This window comes from Felis catus, chromosome B4, assembly GCF_018350175.1.
Source record: "Felis catus isolate Fca126 chromosome B4, F.catus_Fca126_mat1.0, whole genome shotgun sequence".
In the NCBI taxonomy this organism is placed as follows: domain Eukaryota; kingdom Metazoa; phylum Chordata; class Mammalia; order Carnivora; family Felidae; genus Felis; species Felis catus.
The window spans coordinates 123,119,615-123,136,908 of NC_058374.1; the positions used below are offsets into that span (position 1 = coordinate 123,119,615).

General features: G+C 42.8%; 1 protein-coding gene across 2 annotated transcripts in view; it reads right to left on the reverse strand.

The window, feature by feature from the left end:
- The window catches only part of PAH (phenylalanine hydroxylase), a 104,759-nt gene that overhangs the window by 60,068 nt on the left and 27,397 nt on the right, over positions 1-17,294 (reverse strand). For both annotated transcript variants that reach the window (XM_019835418.3, XM_045062245.1), the window contains 2 exons: positions 13,757-13,905; positions 7,399-7,506 (listed from right to left, as the gene is read on the reverse strand). In XM_019835418.3, the coding sequence (XP_019690977.1) occupies positions 7,399-7,506; positions 13,757-13,813 (165 nt within the window). In that variant the 5' untranslated portion in view covers positions 13,814-13,905. The remainder of the gene's footprint in view (positions 1-7,398; positions 7,507-13,756; positions 13,906-17,294) is intronic.

Sequence of the window (17,294 nt, forward strand, 5' to 3'; positions counted from 1 at the left end):
TAGGGAAAGTAGGTTTGTTTACACCATAATGTCTGCTTTGACTCTGCCCTGCCTTTTGCTGCCTGTTTTCATAGTAGTAATGCTCGAAACTAGTGCCTTCTAGCACTCTTCTACCACAGAGATATTGCCTTTACTTGATTTAAAATATGCTTCTTGTAATTGCGACACCGTGCCCTTTTACCTCTGAAGTAATGGAAAGTAAGCAGGGTTTTTCTTCCATAATGGTCCTTCAAATATTTGGGAGGAAAAAAAGAGATTTCATTGCCCCATCTTCCCTCTTCAAGGCAAACAATTCTAACCCTTTAACTCCTTTTCATATTGCCAAGAATTTAAGAGTTCCAGAAGTTCTAGGCACTCTAAAAATGTGGTGCATAGAATGACAGTTAATAGAGCTCTTACCCTGTGTCTGACACTGTGACAAATATTTTACACGTGTTAATCCCTGTCTCACAGCAACCCTCTAATACAGGCTTAGTATTTCCTTTATTTGAAAAATAAGGAAACAGGATATACAGAAGGGGCACCTAGGTGGCTCTGTCGGTTACGTGTGCAACTCTTGATTTCGGCTCAGGTCATGATCTCTCAGTTGGTCAGATGAAGCCCTACGTCAGGCTGTGCACCATCAGCATGGAGCCCGATTGGGATTCTCTCTCCCTCTCTCTCTCTCTGTCCTTCCCTCTCTCTCTCAAAATAAATAAAGAGGGGCGCCTGGGTGGCGCAGTCGGTTAAGCGTCCGACTTCAGCCAGGTCACGATCTCGCGGTCCGTGAGTTCGAGCCCCGCGTCAGGCTCTGGGCTGATGGCTCAGAGCCTGGAGCCTGTTTCCGATTCTGTGTCTCCCTCTCTCTCTGCCCCTCCCCCGTTCATGCTCTGTCTCTCTCTGTCCCAAAAAATAAATAAAAACGTTGAAAAAAAAAAAATTAAAAAAAAAAAAAAATAAATAAATAAATAAATAAAGAAACTTAAAACAAACAGCTTGTGTTTAAAAATAGATCAATAAAAATAAGGAAACAAAGCTACCAAGGGATAAATAACTTTTTCAAGGCCATCCAGCTCACAGGTGGTGCAACAGGGTGTTGAACTCAGTTTGGTTCCCAACAGTACACTTGACCCAGTCCTGTTCTACTCCTCAGGGCCCCAAACTTAGGTTACAACTGATGGTCTGGAGCTCATAACTCTGAAACAGCATAAGCTTAGTGGAATGCTCATGCCTGCAAAAATGTTAATAGGCCTTTCTTGAACAATACCTCCTGGCCAAATACATTTAGGAAATACCAAGCAACATAACATTGGATAAATTTCCTCTCTGCAGGGCTTCTCAGAGCCTTTAATATGTTTACGCGTATAATGGGTTTCCAAAATCTAAATGTAGAATTTTCCAGACATAGCCCCTCTCAGAACTCTTTTCTAATAAAACACCTACTAATGTGTAGAATCTGATAGACTGTTGTTTAGGAAACACTGTATAAGGTATAGTTTAGATTCCTTCCTTGGATTTTCTTTTTATTACCTTTGGTTTCATTATACATGGTCCAGAAGTTCAGTGTCAATGACACACTTTAGGGGGTTTGTCTATATTTTCACCTAATGCTTGCTCGTACGCCTCATTCACAAAGATATGATGAGAGATATAAATACACAAACACTCTCTGGCCACCACAATCTCTCTGCTCTACCAAGCGACTCTGCCTTTCTTTCATGGCCCTGCCCCAACTCATTGCCATTTGCCTGTGAATGCTCACAGGCTATATTAAATCATTCACTCTAGGTTTTTCACTTTGTTTTGGAAAGAAAAATTAAACATCAAGGCTTCTGACTCCCTCTAGTCTTCTAACAGCCTCCCCATCATTATATCTTTTCCAAGATTTCTAATAGGGTTCATAGATCACATGTGGAAGGGATAAAGGAAAAGACATTGTATGAGCGTCTTCTGCAGGCCCAACTTGTATCACACATTTTATGTACCATGTAAAATCTCATAGCCCCCTGGAGGTAGATCATTAGCCCCACTTTATAGATGAATAAACACAGGCACATATGTTAAATTATCTGCCAAAGTCAATGATATCTGGGATCTAAATTGCGCAGTACAAAACTGCTGCTCCTTATACGCCTTATATCACAACATGGAGCTAGTATGCTATTTAGAACCAAAGATAGGATCTCATCTAAAGGCAAATGAGTGATCCCTTGAATCCTCATAAAGTCTTGGCCCCGTAAAGTTCCCTAATCCACCTATTTGTAAGTGTCAGATGGATGATAGGATAAAGTGACTTCACCATGGACCCAGATCCTGAAATACTAAAGCCCAGCCATGTTTCTCTTGGTTTTCAATACTTTATTCCAGCGTTCCCAGTTCAAAGACCGTTGTCTTGAAAAGAACACATGCAAGATAAAGGCTAAGTTGTTCTGCTTTCTCATAAACAACTGATTGTACTCTGATAAAAATGATAAGCTTGGCATTTTAGAATCCTAGTCAATTTCTTTTTTTTTAATTTTTTTCAACGTTTTTTATTTATTTTTGGGACAGAGACAGAGCATGAACGGGGGAGGGGCAGAGAGAGAGGGAGACACAGAATCGGAAACAGGCTCCAGGCTCTGAGCCATCAGCCCAGAGCCCGATGCGGGGCTCGAACTCACGGACCGCGAGATCGTGACCTGACTGAAGTCGGACGCTTAACCGACTGTGCCACCCAGGCGCCCCAGAATCCTAGTCAATTTCTGAGGTTCTACCACATTATGTGTTCACCTGAGACGAGCTATTGAGCCCCCTGAACTTTAGTTTCCTTGTCTCTATGATGAGTATGGTATCACTCACCTCCACTAAGTTATTTAATTTATGGAAAATATTAAAATATTCTGAGTGCTAAATATGATTTATTTCATGGAAAGTAGAGGGTACAGTCCCTGGTGACAGCAGGAACTCCTTCCCCGGCAACAGCTTAGAGCAGTGGTTCTCATTCCTGATTGGGCACCAGAGTCACCAGTGGAATTTAAGGAAAACTCAAGAACAAACAAACAAACAAATCCAAAACTCATAAAGGAAATGACTGAAAATATTAATCACAGTAGAATGTGAAAGTTCAGTATGACAAATAATATGATAAACCCAAGTAACATAAAGAGACAGGGAGAAAATATTTATCACAAACAGAATGGTATTCAGATTATATAAAATGTCAAGAAATGGGTAAGAAAAAGATAAATTTGTAGCAGAAAAAGATTAAAGCCTGAATGGACATGTCACAATTTACAAAAGAATAAAACCCAATGTCATGTAATATGAAGACACCCCATCATTTCATTCATAATCAGAGAAATGAAAATTTAAACAATAAATTACCACATCCCGGGGTGCCTGGGTGGCTCAGTCAGTTAAGCGTCCCGACTTTGGCTCAGGTCATGATCTCACGGTTCGTTCGTGAGTTGGAGCCCCACATCAGGCTCTGTGCTGACAGCTCAGAGCCTAGAGCCTGCTTCAGATTCTGTGTCTCCCTCTCTGTCCCTCCCCCACTCGCACTCTGTGTCTCTCTCTCTTTCAAAAATAAATAAACATTAAAAAAACAATTAAAAAATAAATCACCACATCCCACCCATTATATTGTCCATGATTAAAAAGCAATAATACGTGAATAACTTTAGAAGTATAAGTATTCCCACAGTGAACTAATGGGAGCCTAAATTGTTAAAGAACATTTGCAGAACGACTTAGTAGTTTCTTTTAAAACTAAAAATGTCCATGACCTACGACCAGCAATCAAAATTCTTGCTATCTACCCTCGAGAAATATTTGCACATTGCATACAAAAAAAAAAAAAAAGAGAGAACAAAGTACTGCAGAATTGTCTGTGACTTCAGAAAATAGGAAACACCATAGATGTAAAAAATCGGGGTCTGGATAAATAAAATATGGTCCATGCATTTTAAGAACAACTCTTCAGAAGTTTTTAACTTAATTTATATAAATCTCGAAAACAGAAAAAATATATGTAGCAATTCAGAAAAATATATGCGTTCAGAAAAAATATATGTAGCAATTCTTCTTGGACACTTAATGTGTATCTACTCTGAGGGTTTTACATGCATTAAGTTGTTTATACTCAGATCTATTTGAAGCAGATTCTATCATTATTATGAGGAACCAAAGCACAGACATGTCAAGCAACTTTCCCAAAGTTACAGCTCTGTCTCTCCAGAGTCCATGCTTTTGACGGCTCTACTCACCTGGCCCAAAGAGGCTGCAAGACCGTGTGCACAGGGGAGTAGCTGTTAGTATCAATATCATTTTTTAAAGGACTGAAATATGGGAAGAAGTATACTAAACTCATTTTCATGCTGTCTTGGCCAGGAAGTTTGCAGCGTGACGGGACTGAGGAGAAATCAGAAAGGACTACAGCAGTATCTTTAGCATTGTATTTCTTTTTTTGAGAAACAGTATGTTAATTTGTAATTTTTGAAACCATAATCAAACATGAAAAAATGAAAATGAACTTGGCAAAATTTTAACAGTGGTTGACACAGATGAGGGCAATATGGATAGTTATTTATTTATTTTTTTAATTTTTTTTTTTTTTTTTTTTTTGCACTTTGATACATGGTTCAATTTGAAAGAAAGAAAGAATACTTGGTGGGGCGCCTGGGTGACTCAGTCAGTTAAGTGTCCGACTTCCTCTGAGGTCATGATCTCGAGGTTCATGAGTTCCAGCCCCACATGGGGCTCTCTGCTATGAGCACAGAGCCTGCTTCAGATCTTCTGTCCCCCGCCCCTCTCTCTGCCCCTCCCCCGCTTGAGCTTTCTTACTGTCTCTCAAAAATAAATAAGAAACATTAAAAAAAAAAAAAAGAATACTTGGTGTCAGATCCCTTTCCCCAAAGAATAGGAAAGCATCCCTGTCCCCATAGATGGCGCCAGGATATCTGCATTAAAAAAAACCCTCCAGAGGTATTCAGATGGCAGGGACAGCTGTATTTGGCAGAGGTGTGGGGCTCTAGGGAAAGCTCACGGCTTTGAAAACCGGGATCCCGTCTCCCATCATCACTACACATTAGCTGCGTGATCTTGAACAAATTAGCCTCTCAGAACCTCAGCTCCTCCATGCATAAAATGGAGTAATACCTCCTCCACCAAATTGAATGGGACCCAAATCCTGCCCGCTCCGTGTCTGGTTTGTCACATACTGTGGTTCCACGGACACTAGAATTTGACTTTCTATCTTCCCTCAACGCTTTGAATGATTGTAACTTAACTGTGCGTTTTGCCAGGCTGTTAAGAAGGGTAGAAGGCATGCTGGCCTATACAATGCCTAGAGCAGCTTCTGAAATATATTTGGGAAAAAAAATCAACACACACTAACAATAACAGCAACAAAAAACCCTTCACCAATCACTGATAGAGAGACCTCTGTTTCCTCCTCTGTGAATGTGTAGAATACCACTTACTGACCATGGAAGTTGAGATTTGGGATAATGCTTTAAAAAAGTTCACCCAGAGTACACACACACACACACACACACACACACACACACAGACCCTTTGGGCGTATTTTATCTAGTCCTGGTAATTTAGTTACTTGTGGTTTATTAATTAGGTTGAAAACATCCTGTTAATTTGCTATTATTTAATTTATTAACTGATTAAGGCCTGACCTCTCAAGGGGAAAATGCTGATTAACCAGATAATACAAAGGCTAAGATGTTGCATAGGAGCATTTTACGGATACATTCTTTCTCGTGAACAGTTTGTCATTCAGAAAGTACTCAGTCTCTCTTCTCTGTTCTCATTTCTTGCTCTCACTCAGGCAGACCTTCCCCTCCCCAACCCACCCCTGCCTCCTCTATTTTTAAAAATAGACCCTACTTTTTAGGTAGATTTTAGATTTATAGAAAAATTGAAAGGATAGTAGAAAAATTTCCACACACTCTGTACCCAGACCCCCCTATTATTAGCGTCTTGTGTTAGTGTGGAATGTGTCAGAGTTAATGCATTAACACTTATGCATTTTCTTTAAAAAAAATTTTTTTTTACATTTATTTATTTCTGAGAGAGAGAGACAGAGCATGAATGGGGGAGGGGCAGAGAGAGAGAGGGAGACACAGAATCCGAAGCAGCCTCCAGGCTCCGAGCTGTCAGCACAGAGCCCGATGCAGGGCTCGAACTCACAAACCATGAGATCATGACCTGAGCCGAAGTTGGTCGTTCAACCGACTGAGCCCCCCGGGCGCCCAACACTTATGCCTTTTCATAAACTAAAGACCATATGTATTTGAATTTTTTTAGTTTGTATCTAATGTCCTTTTTTCTGTAGTAGGATCTCATTCCAGACACCACATTACATTTAGATGTTACATTCCTCTAGGCTCCCCTTGATTGTGACAATTCCTCAGACACTTCTTATTTTTGATGACCTTGACAGTTTTGAGAAGTATGGGTCAGGCATTTTGTATGATGTCCTTTAACTGAGTTGTGTGATGTTTTTCTCATAGCTAGACTGGGTTATGGTTTTAGGGGAAGAAGACCACAGAGGTAAAGTGTCATTTTCATCATGTTGTATCAAAGGTTCATACGATCTACATGACTCATCATTGCTGGTATTGACCTTGATTACCTGGCTGAGCTACTGTTTGTTGGGCTTCCCACACCCTTTCCATCCCATCTGGTTTGGAAGAAAGTCACACTGTGCCACTCACATTTAAAGAGTGCATATACTCTTCTTCTGTAAGTACAGAATATCTATTTAGATTATTTGAAATCTTCTGCATGGACATGTGTCTGTACCCCATTTACTTATGTATCCAGCCACCAGATATAATTTTATTAAAGAATAAAATTTACCTGGGGTAAAAGTTAATTGGTTCAAAAATATTCCTTCTTAAAATCCAGGGCAAAAAAAAAAAAATTTAAGAAAAAAATAAAGCCTAATTGACTTTGCTTGTATTTAAATTTAATTTCACTCTTAACTGAACATTTAATATATATAACACTGGTCTGTAGAGGATATAAGATGGCTGAGCCAAGGTTCCCTGCCTGAAGAAACAGGCCCAGACAGAAAATGTGCATGCATAACCAGGCAAATAAGTGTTGCAGTTAAAAGTAAAGTGCTTTGGGAACACTGAGAAGATAGTAATTAATTCAAGGAAAGCTCGATAAAAGAAGTCTGAAATCAGGGCCAGCTTCCCGTGTGTGCAACCAGTGATTCTGAACGATTCTGACTATGAACGGAGAAACTGAAGCCCAGGGAGAATGAAAGACTTCACTAAGGTCTCACAGTTGGTTAACGTGAGCGCCTGAGCTGAAAAGCAAGTCTTCCAATTCCAGATCCCATGTTCTTTTCAATGCATCCAACTAGGAAATAACACAGAAGCCTGCTATGCGTTATCCAAGGCGGAAATGAATACTTACCTCAAACAAGCGCAAGACCTTGGCCAGGGCACCAACTTCTTCCTTGAGCGAGAAGATCAGTGATATGGCACCATCTTGACTGGAATTGTCTTCAATATAGCTTGTTTCCTACAAGATGAAGTGCTCCTGGTTAAAATGTTTTCCTATGAAATCTGCAAGCAAGAGGCATAAACCCTCTCTTCTGGTTAAGGCTTGGAATGCAATGAGTTACATATATTCTACACAGTAAGTATATGTTTTCTGGTAGAAAACATGTAAGTCAAGGGGAGTGATATTGACAATGATGCTCCTAGGTCAGGATTCACTTTTAGAAAACTCTCATTATTCACTGATATCACCAGTCACCCTATAGCCCCAGTACCTTTTAATGAGCATCTACCAAGTGCCAGGCACTACTAGGGCTCTGAGATACAAAAATGAATAAAACAATTCCCATCCTTCAGGAGCTCAATATTTGTCTTAATAGACACATAACACAAAGAGCCTTAGAGGTAGTATAATACAATTCAAAAAGAGTCCAGAAAAACACTGAAAACTATGGTGTGGAAAGTACTAAAAATGGGTGGTTGAGACCAAAGACCTCGGTTGGAGCCCTCTGTCTTCCAGTTATCAGCTGAAACACTTTGGGCAATAGCTTGGCCTTTTTAGTTTCCTTATCTGGAAAATTATGCTAATAATAAACCCTGTCAAAGCAATATTCACATGATGAAAAAAAAAGATAAAACAGTTTACATATAAAAATGATGGAAATACGGGGCACCTGGGTGGATCAGTTGGTTGAGCGTCCAACTCTTGATTTCAACTCAGGTCATGATCCCAGGGTCATGGGATTAAGCCCCATGTCAGGCTCTGTGCTGAACACAGAGCCTGCTTGGGATTCTCTCTCTCTCTCTCTCTCTCTCTCTCTCTCTGCCCCCCTCCTCTGTTCTCACACACACTCTCTCTAAAATAAAATAAATAACAATAAAATTTTTTTAATGATGGAAATATTGTAAATACACAAGAATGACTCTTTAGCCTTGGCAAAGATCCCAGGGAAGCATTATGCTCAGGAAAGCATTGTCCTGTATGCTGGGATCTATGATATCCAATTACTGAAAAAGTCACAAAATGCATAAAAGAAACACAAATAACCTACCAGAAGAGGGATGTCCTAAACTATATAGCAAAGCTTGTCAAGGATCTAGCACTTTCTACATCCACATGTCAGCAAACTAATGTGGGATTAGGGTTGGCGTCTCAGGGTTAGCTGAAACCTTTAAAAATTATAAAGTTTTGCAATAATAATATACAAAGCTCCATGTGTGCTGACAAATAAATAGCACGTACCCCAAACTAGGAAGAAAAAAACCATGCAGAACAATTACTCTCTTATAAGCAAGTTAATGAAATTAGTGGGATGGATGTTACATCATCTTAATGAGAAGGCTGTGTTGGGCAGACTCTACCAGTGATGGCATAATAACCCTTGCATGAATATTGATGACCTTTAGGATGAAATTCTTTTCATTCAGAAATTTCAGATTTTCCCAGAACCTCACAGAGGTGGGGCAACCACCCCCTTATTTTGCAGATGGGGAAACTGTGGGCCAGAGAGAGAAAGGTGTAATGCCTCTAAAGCCACACAGGTGTTGGGTAGCAGGTCAATAACCCAGGCTCTAAATTATCAGCAGGTGTAATTAGAGAGATCTTCAAATGAACTGGAAGACTGAACCATTATATATCCCTATATGGACCGTGATATTATCTTTCTTAAAAAACATTTGTTTTGTCTTTTTAAAAAATTCCAGTAGAGTTAATCTACCATTTATTAAGAGCCTGTAATGTCCCAGGCATTATAATAGGCACTTGATTTGGATTATCTCATTTAATTTTGATACAATTGGGAGGCAGGTTTTATTATCCAGCAGGTGTCTGCTTTTACTGATGAACAAAATGAAGTCTCAGAGATATACAGTCAGCAATGGAGCCAGGGTGAGACCCCACGCCATTTGAGCCCAGCATTCATCCATGAATCACGGCTTCTTGTAAGACTCTATCCTGCTTCTCCCTCTTTTAAACCCTGCCACAGACATGCAGAGGAGTGTCTGATATACATCTTCTTCCTCCCAGAGAACACTGAGTCCTTAGTCTTTTCTGATTTCTTTGAAATGACAAAAGATTTCCATTTCTGGTTCACTTGGCAACGTTCTCTTCTGTTGGCCTCCAAGAAAATAACACATTGCAGATATACCTCAACAGGTGCCACCCATAACTGGGACAACTCAGACCTGAAGGCACCTGGGCTCAAAACTCTGTCACCACCACCTTCCCGCTCCTGTACATGTCCAAGTCCCACCTGACCTCTAGAAGTGACCCTTGGGGTCAGGTCCTTCTTTTGTTCCTACTGCCACCGCTGTGATCCAGCCTTAGTGATCTGTATCAGTCTGGTTCTAACAGAATTTTGTTTGTGTCCTTCTACTACTCAGAATTCCCCAAAGGCTCCCAAGGCCAGCAGGAGAAAATACCTCTTTCTGATATTCAAGAGTTCCTTGGTACCTTATCTCCCAAGGCCGCCCACAGGAACTGCCTCTCTAGCAAATCATCTTTCTTCTTGCCTTTTCAGCTCATTAGAACAGATGCCCTGCCCCAGCCTCCGCGCTCCCCTTTCAAATATCTAAGTCTGCTTCTAAAGCCCTCTTGGGTCTCACTTCTGTCAGAAGACCTCTGTCCTCCCCAGCTGAAGTGAATAATCCCTCCTTGACCTATGCATTCCATTTGGCTTCTGATGTCCATGTGGGACTTGACTGGCAGAGCTGGCCCTGTCTTTAGAGTTGATCTAGTTCCACCCCCATATTTTGCAGACGGGGAAACTATGGGCCACAGAGAGAAAGGTGTGACTCCTCTAAAGTCACACAGGGGGTAGGTAGCAGGTAAAAAACCCAGGCTCCTAAGTATCATTCTGTACAATTCCTTCTGCTATGTGCATTATGTCCACATTAAGGCCTCTGTGTCTTGCAGACCAGTTATCCAATATCATTCCTGACCGCCCATACTAATCCACACCTGCCCCCTTCACTTTCTTCTTTCCCCCGGTTCACTTTCTAGATCAGATTGTCAATGAGTGTTCCTTTTTTCTCCATTCCAAAATTACCTGGGGAGTCTTTGTTCAAATGCAGATTCCTGGGCCCTGCCCTAGCCCATCATATCTGAGTATGTGGGGTAGGATCTTAGAATCTGCATTTTCAAAAGGTCCCAGATGATTCTTCACCGTGGAAGATTTTGAAACCACTGATAAATACACAGCCCAAGTTTTTAAATTGTGACTTTTCCCAAATATGTCTGCAAATTCACATTTGCCATATGGAAAGGTACTACTCTTTATTGTTATTAATATTAATAATGGGACGTGGCATTGAATGAATCCCCACTATGTGCCAGGAGCCATACTTGGTGATTTTTATAGTTAATAAGCATCATCATTGGCAGCGGCTAGTACCGTTATAAGAGTCTCCAAGTTGTAGCTCATCTGGTCTTCACAATAGCCCCATGAGGTGGGTGATGTTATTTTGCAAAGGAGGACACAGACTCTGCCAGCTTAAGTGGATTGTCCAAGGACAGCCCACCAATGGTGGCAGAGCCTGGATTTGAACATGAGTCCAACAGTTCCAAAATCCGTATTCTGCCTCCCAGTGACAGACCCAAGGGAGACAACATATAGCTCCCCTTTGCAAAACTTGAGGGACTTTAAATGAAAAGAAGCTCAAGGGAGTTTGTGAAATAAGGTGGCCTTGGGTAGATTCTGATTCCAACATCACTATGTGGATCCAGCATGGGACCTTGGGCAAGTCTCTTCCAGAATATATTTGTCTTGGCTCATCATCCATGCTTTATTTGTTTCCCAAAAGCGTATGAGTTGGCTTAGAAACACATGTAGAGCCGGGATGGGCAAAGGTAGAGAAAAGTAGCTCAGACACCAGATAGGAAGAAATAGTGCAGGGAAAATGAACTTTACTAGCACCCAGGATGGAAAGAGTTTTGATCATTGGGCAATACGTTTGACAGCAGAAATATATTCCCTATGGTTTTACCTAACAAATGCATTCTGTTATCCTTGGAAAGAGCATTTTTCAAAATTGCAAACAATAATACTCTTTAGCAAGGTATTCTAAGGGCACCTTCAATCTTAGTGTCATGGTAGGAGGCCTGTATTTGCAAGTGTGATTACATGTATACACATGCACAGTGTAAGGCAACCAGAAAAAAAGATGCAGACATCCTGCCATGGACACACTACACCCCATATTCCAGCGTGTTTCTACAGGAGGAAGAAGTGTGGCAGCGAGCGCCCAGGGTGTTGAAGTGTGATCTACATTTGAACACTGGCTTCGCCATTCAGAGCTATGATTTCTGAGTTCCTCTTATCCTGTATTCCACTGCCCTGTTCTATTTTTCTTCACAGCTCTTTCCCCTACACGAAATTATTTGTTCATTTGATTAGTTTTGTATTACTTTTGTCCTCCACTAGAATGTAAGTTTCACTAGCGCAGAAATTCCACTGGGCCTGGCACAGAGTAGGTGCACAATAGGCCTACTGGGTGAATGCATGAGCCGAACATCTCTTGCAGGGTTGTTGTGCCTGTGGCGTGGGTAGAGCACTTGACACATCACAGGCTCTCCAGCCTTATGTCAGCATTACGTCCAGCACGTGCTGTTCATCTGGGTCGGGAGCTTCGAGAGGGCATAAAGTAGGTCTTTCTTGCAGACTTTCAGAGCTGGAAGGAATGCTTAAGACTATTCCAGTCCAACTCCCCCGCCCTCAGTTTTACAAATACCAAACTGAGCCTCTTTGCCCCAGTTAGATGACTTCCCCGATACACAGCTTCGGTAAACCAAAGACAAGAGCCCATGTCCGCTCACTGCCTGTCTAGCATCCTTCCATGGTGTAGCTGTACCAACCACTGTGCTTGACTCAGTGCCTGTGTCTCTTGCCAGTGTTCCATACCCAGTTTGGTGAACAAGTAAGTCAGTTCTGGCTAGACACGGTGCTCCAGGAACTGTGCTAAAAGCTTTACAGACACTATTTCATTTCATGCTCATCCTAACCCTAGGACATGGGTATTTTTATCCTAATTTTTCAAATGAATAAACCTGCAGCTTTGCAAAGTTAAATACCCTGCTTTCCATGCAAAGGTAAGACATGCTGTAAACTCTCATTTTTTACCCCCCAGTCATCAAGAGCGATCATCTGTGGTTCTCAATCTTCTAAGTGTTCTATGAAGAAAGCTTTAAGCCCCCATGGCTCCCTAACCAGATCATAGCCCCTAACTTCCTCCCTTGGTTGTAGGGGCCCCACTGCCAGAAACACCAGGACTGAATGATGACCGGGCCAGAATCTATTCTGCCATCCATCTGACAACCTCACTGTCCCTCCTCAACACAAACTGTCTCCCAAGTGCTACCTTTCCAAAGGAAGTCTTTCTCACAGCACTCAAAAAAAGAAAGAAAAAAAAAAGTCAGTCCAAAGTTCTGTGGTCTCTCTAGTTAGGCTAAAACATCAACTATCCTCTCCCCTCCAGCTTCTGTTCCCTAGACGGGTCTCACTGACCTTGTAAATGACAGCTGTCTGTAAGCTCACGTTATCTCCCAGGGCTGGGCTTTACGTCTGAACCCCAGAGTCTGCAAGTGTGATAAGTCAATTCAAGAATGTATGCTGCCATTTTTCACCTCAAGACAAAGGCAACGGGTCCCGAAGAACAGAATGCACCCTGAGTATTATCCCCAAGTCACGTTTAGGGTTCTCTCACATTCCAAGTCCAAGGCTAAGTCCTGTTCATTTCCCTCTCTGTTTAATTTTTCTCCTTCCCCAGGTCTGAGTAAGTGCAAGACTTCTTCATGCCTCCTTTTCTCCCAAAGGTGAAAAAAAGAATACAATTTCTTACAACGTTGCCATTTTGAAAGCTGGCTGAGAGCGCTACATAAACATCACAGGAGAGCAGATCTAGAAGAATCCCACCTCCCATACCAGAGGATCGTTGAGAACCAGCCCCTTCACTGTAGGAAAGAGAAAGCAGGCAACAGAGAGGGCCTGTGACTTGTCAAAAGACACACAGCTACTTGGGGGCAGCTCTGGAAGCCAGATCCCCATCTCCTAAAGCAGTGCTCTTTCCCTGAAAGCCACACAAGACAGATGTCCTTCCCTAGGGAGCGGTCGTTGAGGACACGTGTTATCTGTTGCCTTCCTGGACATTTCCATCATTCTTCAAATAAATTCAGACTTCTTGGAGAGCTTAAGGGAGTAGGAAAGAACAACATTCCTCAGACCCTTTCCTACCGGGGACCAGACGTCCGTCCCTCCCTGAGGCCAGCCCCGGCTCACCTGTCCGTCAGAGAGTTTCCTGCCAAAACCTCGGTTTTCCAGGACCACAGCCGACATGCTGGCTCCCCGCGCGAGTGAGGCGTCTAACTCCGGGGCGTCGGTGGCAGGCGGTTTCGCAAACACCAAGTGCTGCTGCTGAGGTTTTTAACCTGGCGTTAGGAGGAGAGGAGAGATTGCAAGGATGTCCCCTGCCACTTACCGGCCACAGTGAAGCCCCAGGTGGGCGTTGTCCTGACGTAGTGGGCTCCGGGTCACCTGGCCCGACGGCCCAGAGGGGAGGGTGTGGCGGATGCGGGGAGGCAGGACTTGGCTGCCGGCCCTCGGCCCTCGGTGGGGCGCGGGGCCGCCTCCGCGCTGGCGGTGAGACAGGGTTGGCACCTCCAGGACGCAAGAGCACGGGAAGCGGGTTCTGTGCAGTGCGAACAACCCCGCGATCCCCTAATGACAAAACCTGTAAGAAATAATCCTTTCTTCCCCAACCCCCCTCCCCATAGGAGCACAGCCAGGATCTTAATTTCGATTTACATTGGTGGGGGGCGGGGTCCTTTCTATTAACCATTAAGCCAATCATCTTTCTGTGCTGGGACTTCAGAAAGCAAGACTTTCTGTGCTGGGACTTCAGAAATGCATTCGCACGCCCTCGAGCTGTCCACGCAAGTGGCAAGTGCCGGGAGCGCCCAGAGGAGAGTGGGACAGCCACCTGGCCGGGATGCTGTGAGAATATGAGTAAGAATGAGAACGAGGTACCGTATGACGCCCTGAGTACAGTTCTCGCCATAGAGTTGAACCCTCAATAAATGGAAGATCCTGTTTAAAAGTGTGTGACCACAAATAATCATCGAACACCTGTACTGTGTGTGGGGAGGTATTCTCCGCACTGAGGGTGAAGCAGTGAATGAAACAGAGCCCCCCCCCCCCCCTGCCTCCCTGGCCAAGCTGCCTTTCTGTGAGCGAGACAGAGAATACGTTAATACATAAATTTAGGCAGAGCTAAGCCTTCTGAAGAATATGAAACAAGGAGACGGGCTAGGACAGAGCTGATGGGTACTGGAGACTGCACTCCTCCAAATGAGCAGGAAGATGTCATTCACTCCCATATTTTCAGAGCAGGAATCTGAGATGAAGCGTTCGTTGCCAGAAGGAAAACAAAATAACGAGGACACAGCCACGTCAGAGGTTCAGAGGAGATGTGAAAAAATCAGGGGCATCAAGGCCTCGAGGGCCTGCCTAATATTTACCCAGGAGAGAAAACAAGCCAATAATAGAGGTTGCTAGAGATCCACCCCCTCCTATCCCACGATGCTGTGACAGAATGACCAAACATCTGCCAAAAAAAAAAAAAAAAAAAAAAAAAATCTCCTATTTGAGATCCAAAACAAATGGACTAACTCCTGGTTCCATCACTGATTAGCCATGCTATGTAGCTTTGGACAAATCCATGCCTCAGTTTCTTCGTCTTCAAAATGGGGGTTTTAAGGGTTGTTGTTTAGGGTTCCTTGAGCCTCTATGATGTGCCAGGCTTTCTACTGGATGCTAAGAATATAGACATAATTAAATGTGACTTCGGTCCAAAAGGAGTCTTTGAGTGTCTGATTGGTATTTCCTACGGTAAACTGGAAGATCAATGTTGTTGAACGTGAAAGGGCAAACCCTGACTTCCACCCTCAGGAGACTCTATCCTTTATCTAATGTCAATACTTTTTTTTAGCATGGTAGACATGAGATGAAGAGTTTTCTTCAGCCCCAGGACTGCCTCACAAGCATCATTTCATCCATTGTTGTTCTTGGCATCCTAAGGACGGCAACGGATGTGATGGCAACTGCCATATAACAGGCATGCCATAAATAAAAGCAAACAATGACAGCTAGTCCCACGTAAAAATGCCCCAGACCTGGGTTTTAGAGCACACTTAATTTTCAGTTACTTCAGAGAAAAACACTAATGCCTTCTTTTAAAAATATTATTCTGGGGGGGCTCCTGGGTGGCGCAGTCGGTTAAGCGTCCGACTTCCGCCAGGTCACGATCTCGCGGTCCGTGAGTTCGAGCCCCGCGTCAGGCTCTGGGCTCATGGCTCAGAGCCTGGAGCCTGTTTCCGATTCTGTGTCTCCCTCTCTCTCTGCCCCTCCCCCGTTCATGCTCTGTCGCTCTCTGTCCCAAAAATAAATAAAAAAACGTTGAAAAAAAATTTAATAAAAAATAAAAATATTATTCTGGCAAAAAAGAGAACATTTCTCTATGCACTAAGATAAAAACTCCCAATGGTTGTTATATAAATTTTGTAGGTGATTTTTAAGCTGTCTTCTTGTTAAATGTGTGTGGAATATAATGTGTTGCTCTTATAACAAGGGTGGTGCTGAGGCCTAAAAAAAGTTGCTTTGGACCCCGGTGCAAGTCTAGACCCCGGTGCATCCAAGAATGCAGTGTGCAGACCATTGAGATATTGTGAATGGCCACAGAGAGGTCCACCATGTCGCAAGTTGTGTATATGGTACACTTAGAGCTGACCTTCACCGATTTGGAAGTTGAAGATTTCCCAACCACTGCAGGTTATCAATCTCTTTTATTTAACCTCATATGCGGAGAGTTGAGTTAATCATAATCTATGAATTCATGGCACATAATCAAAACCTACAAGGTCCTGTCTTGTTTAATTTATTCATTCTTTTTCATCTTCATTCCCTACCTCTACTCCCTTCCCCCGGAGGTATCATCCTTGTGTTTAATACTTAGCCTTGGATTTTTATTTTTTTAAATTTTTTAATGTTTATTTATTTTTGAAAGAGACAGAGCGTGGGTGAGGGAGGAGCAGAGAGAGAGGGAAACACAGAATCTGAAGCAGGATCCAGGCTCCGAGCTGTCAGCACAGAGCTTGACGTTCGGGGGGCGAACCCACAAACTTCAAGATCATGACCTGAGCCGAAGTCTGACGCTTAACCGACTGAGCCACCCAGCCAGGCACCCTTAGCCTTGGATTTTTAGAATGTATGGAAATATTGGTGCTTGTATGTACTTTTTGTGGATGTGAGTGATGTTGTGGTATAGTATTACTATAGAACATAGATGGACTATAGATTTCACAGTTTCTAACTTTTTCTTTGACCATATCCTTAGGATCTAACCATGCTGTGAATGTGCATCTAGTTCTTTGCTTTCCTAACTGGTGTGGACTACTCCACCATATTTGATTTCTCCATTCCCCAGTGATGGACACCTCGGCCGTCCCACCCCAAACAATTCTGCAAGAAACACCTTACTCCTTGTCCCCTTAGAGACCTGTGTGAGAATTTGTCTTGGATGGAAGGGTGGGATCCTAAATCCTAGGGAACATGCATTCTTAACTGCACAGACTACTGCCAGATTGCCCATTAGAAAGGCTTGTACTAGCCCACACCCCTACCGAAAGGGCCAAATAGTTCCTGTTGCTGAGCATCCCCAGTACCTGGCATCTTCTAAATGTCTGATTCTTTGTCAATCTGATCAGTTTGAAAAATGTATGCCTTTGCTGTTTTTATTTTGCATTTCTCTTGTGACAACTGA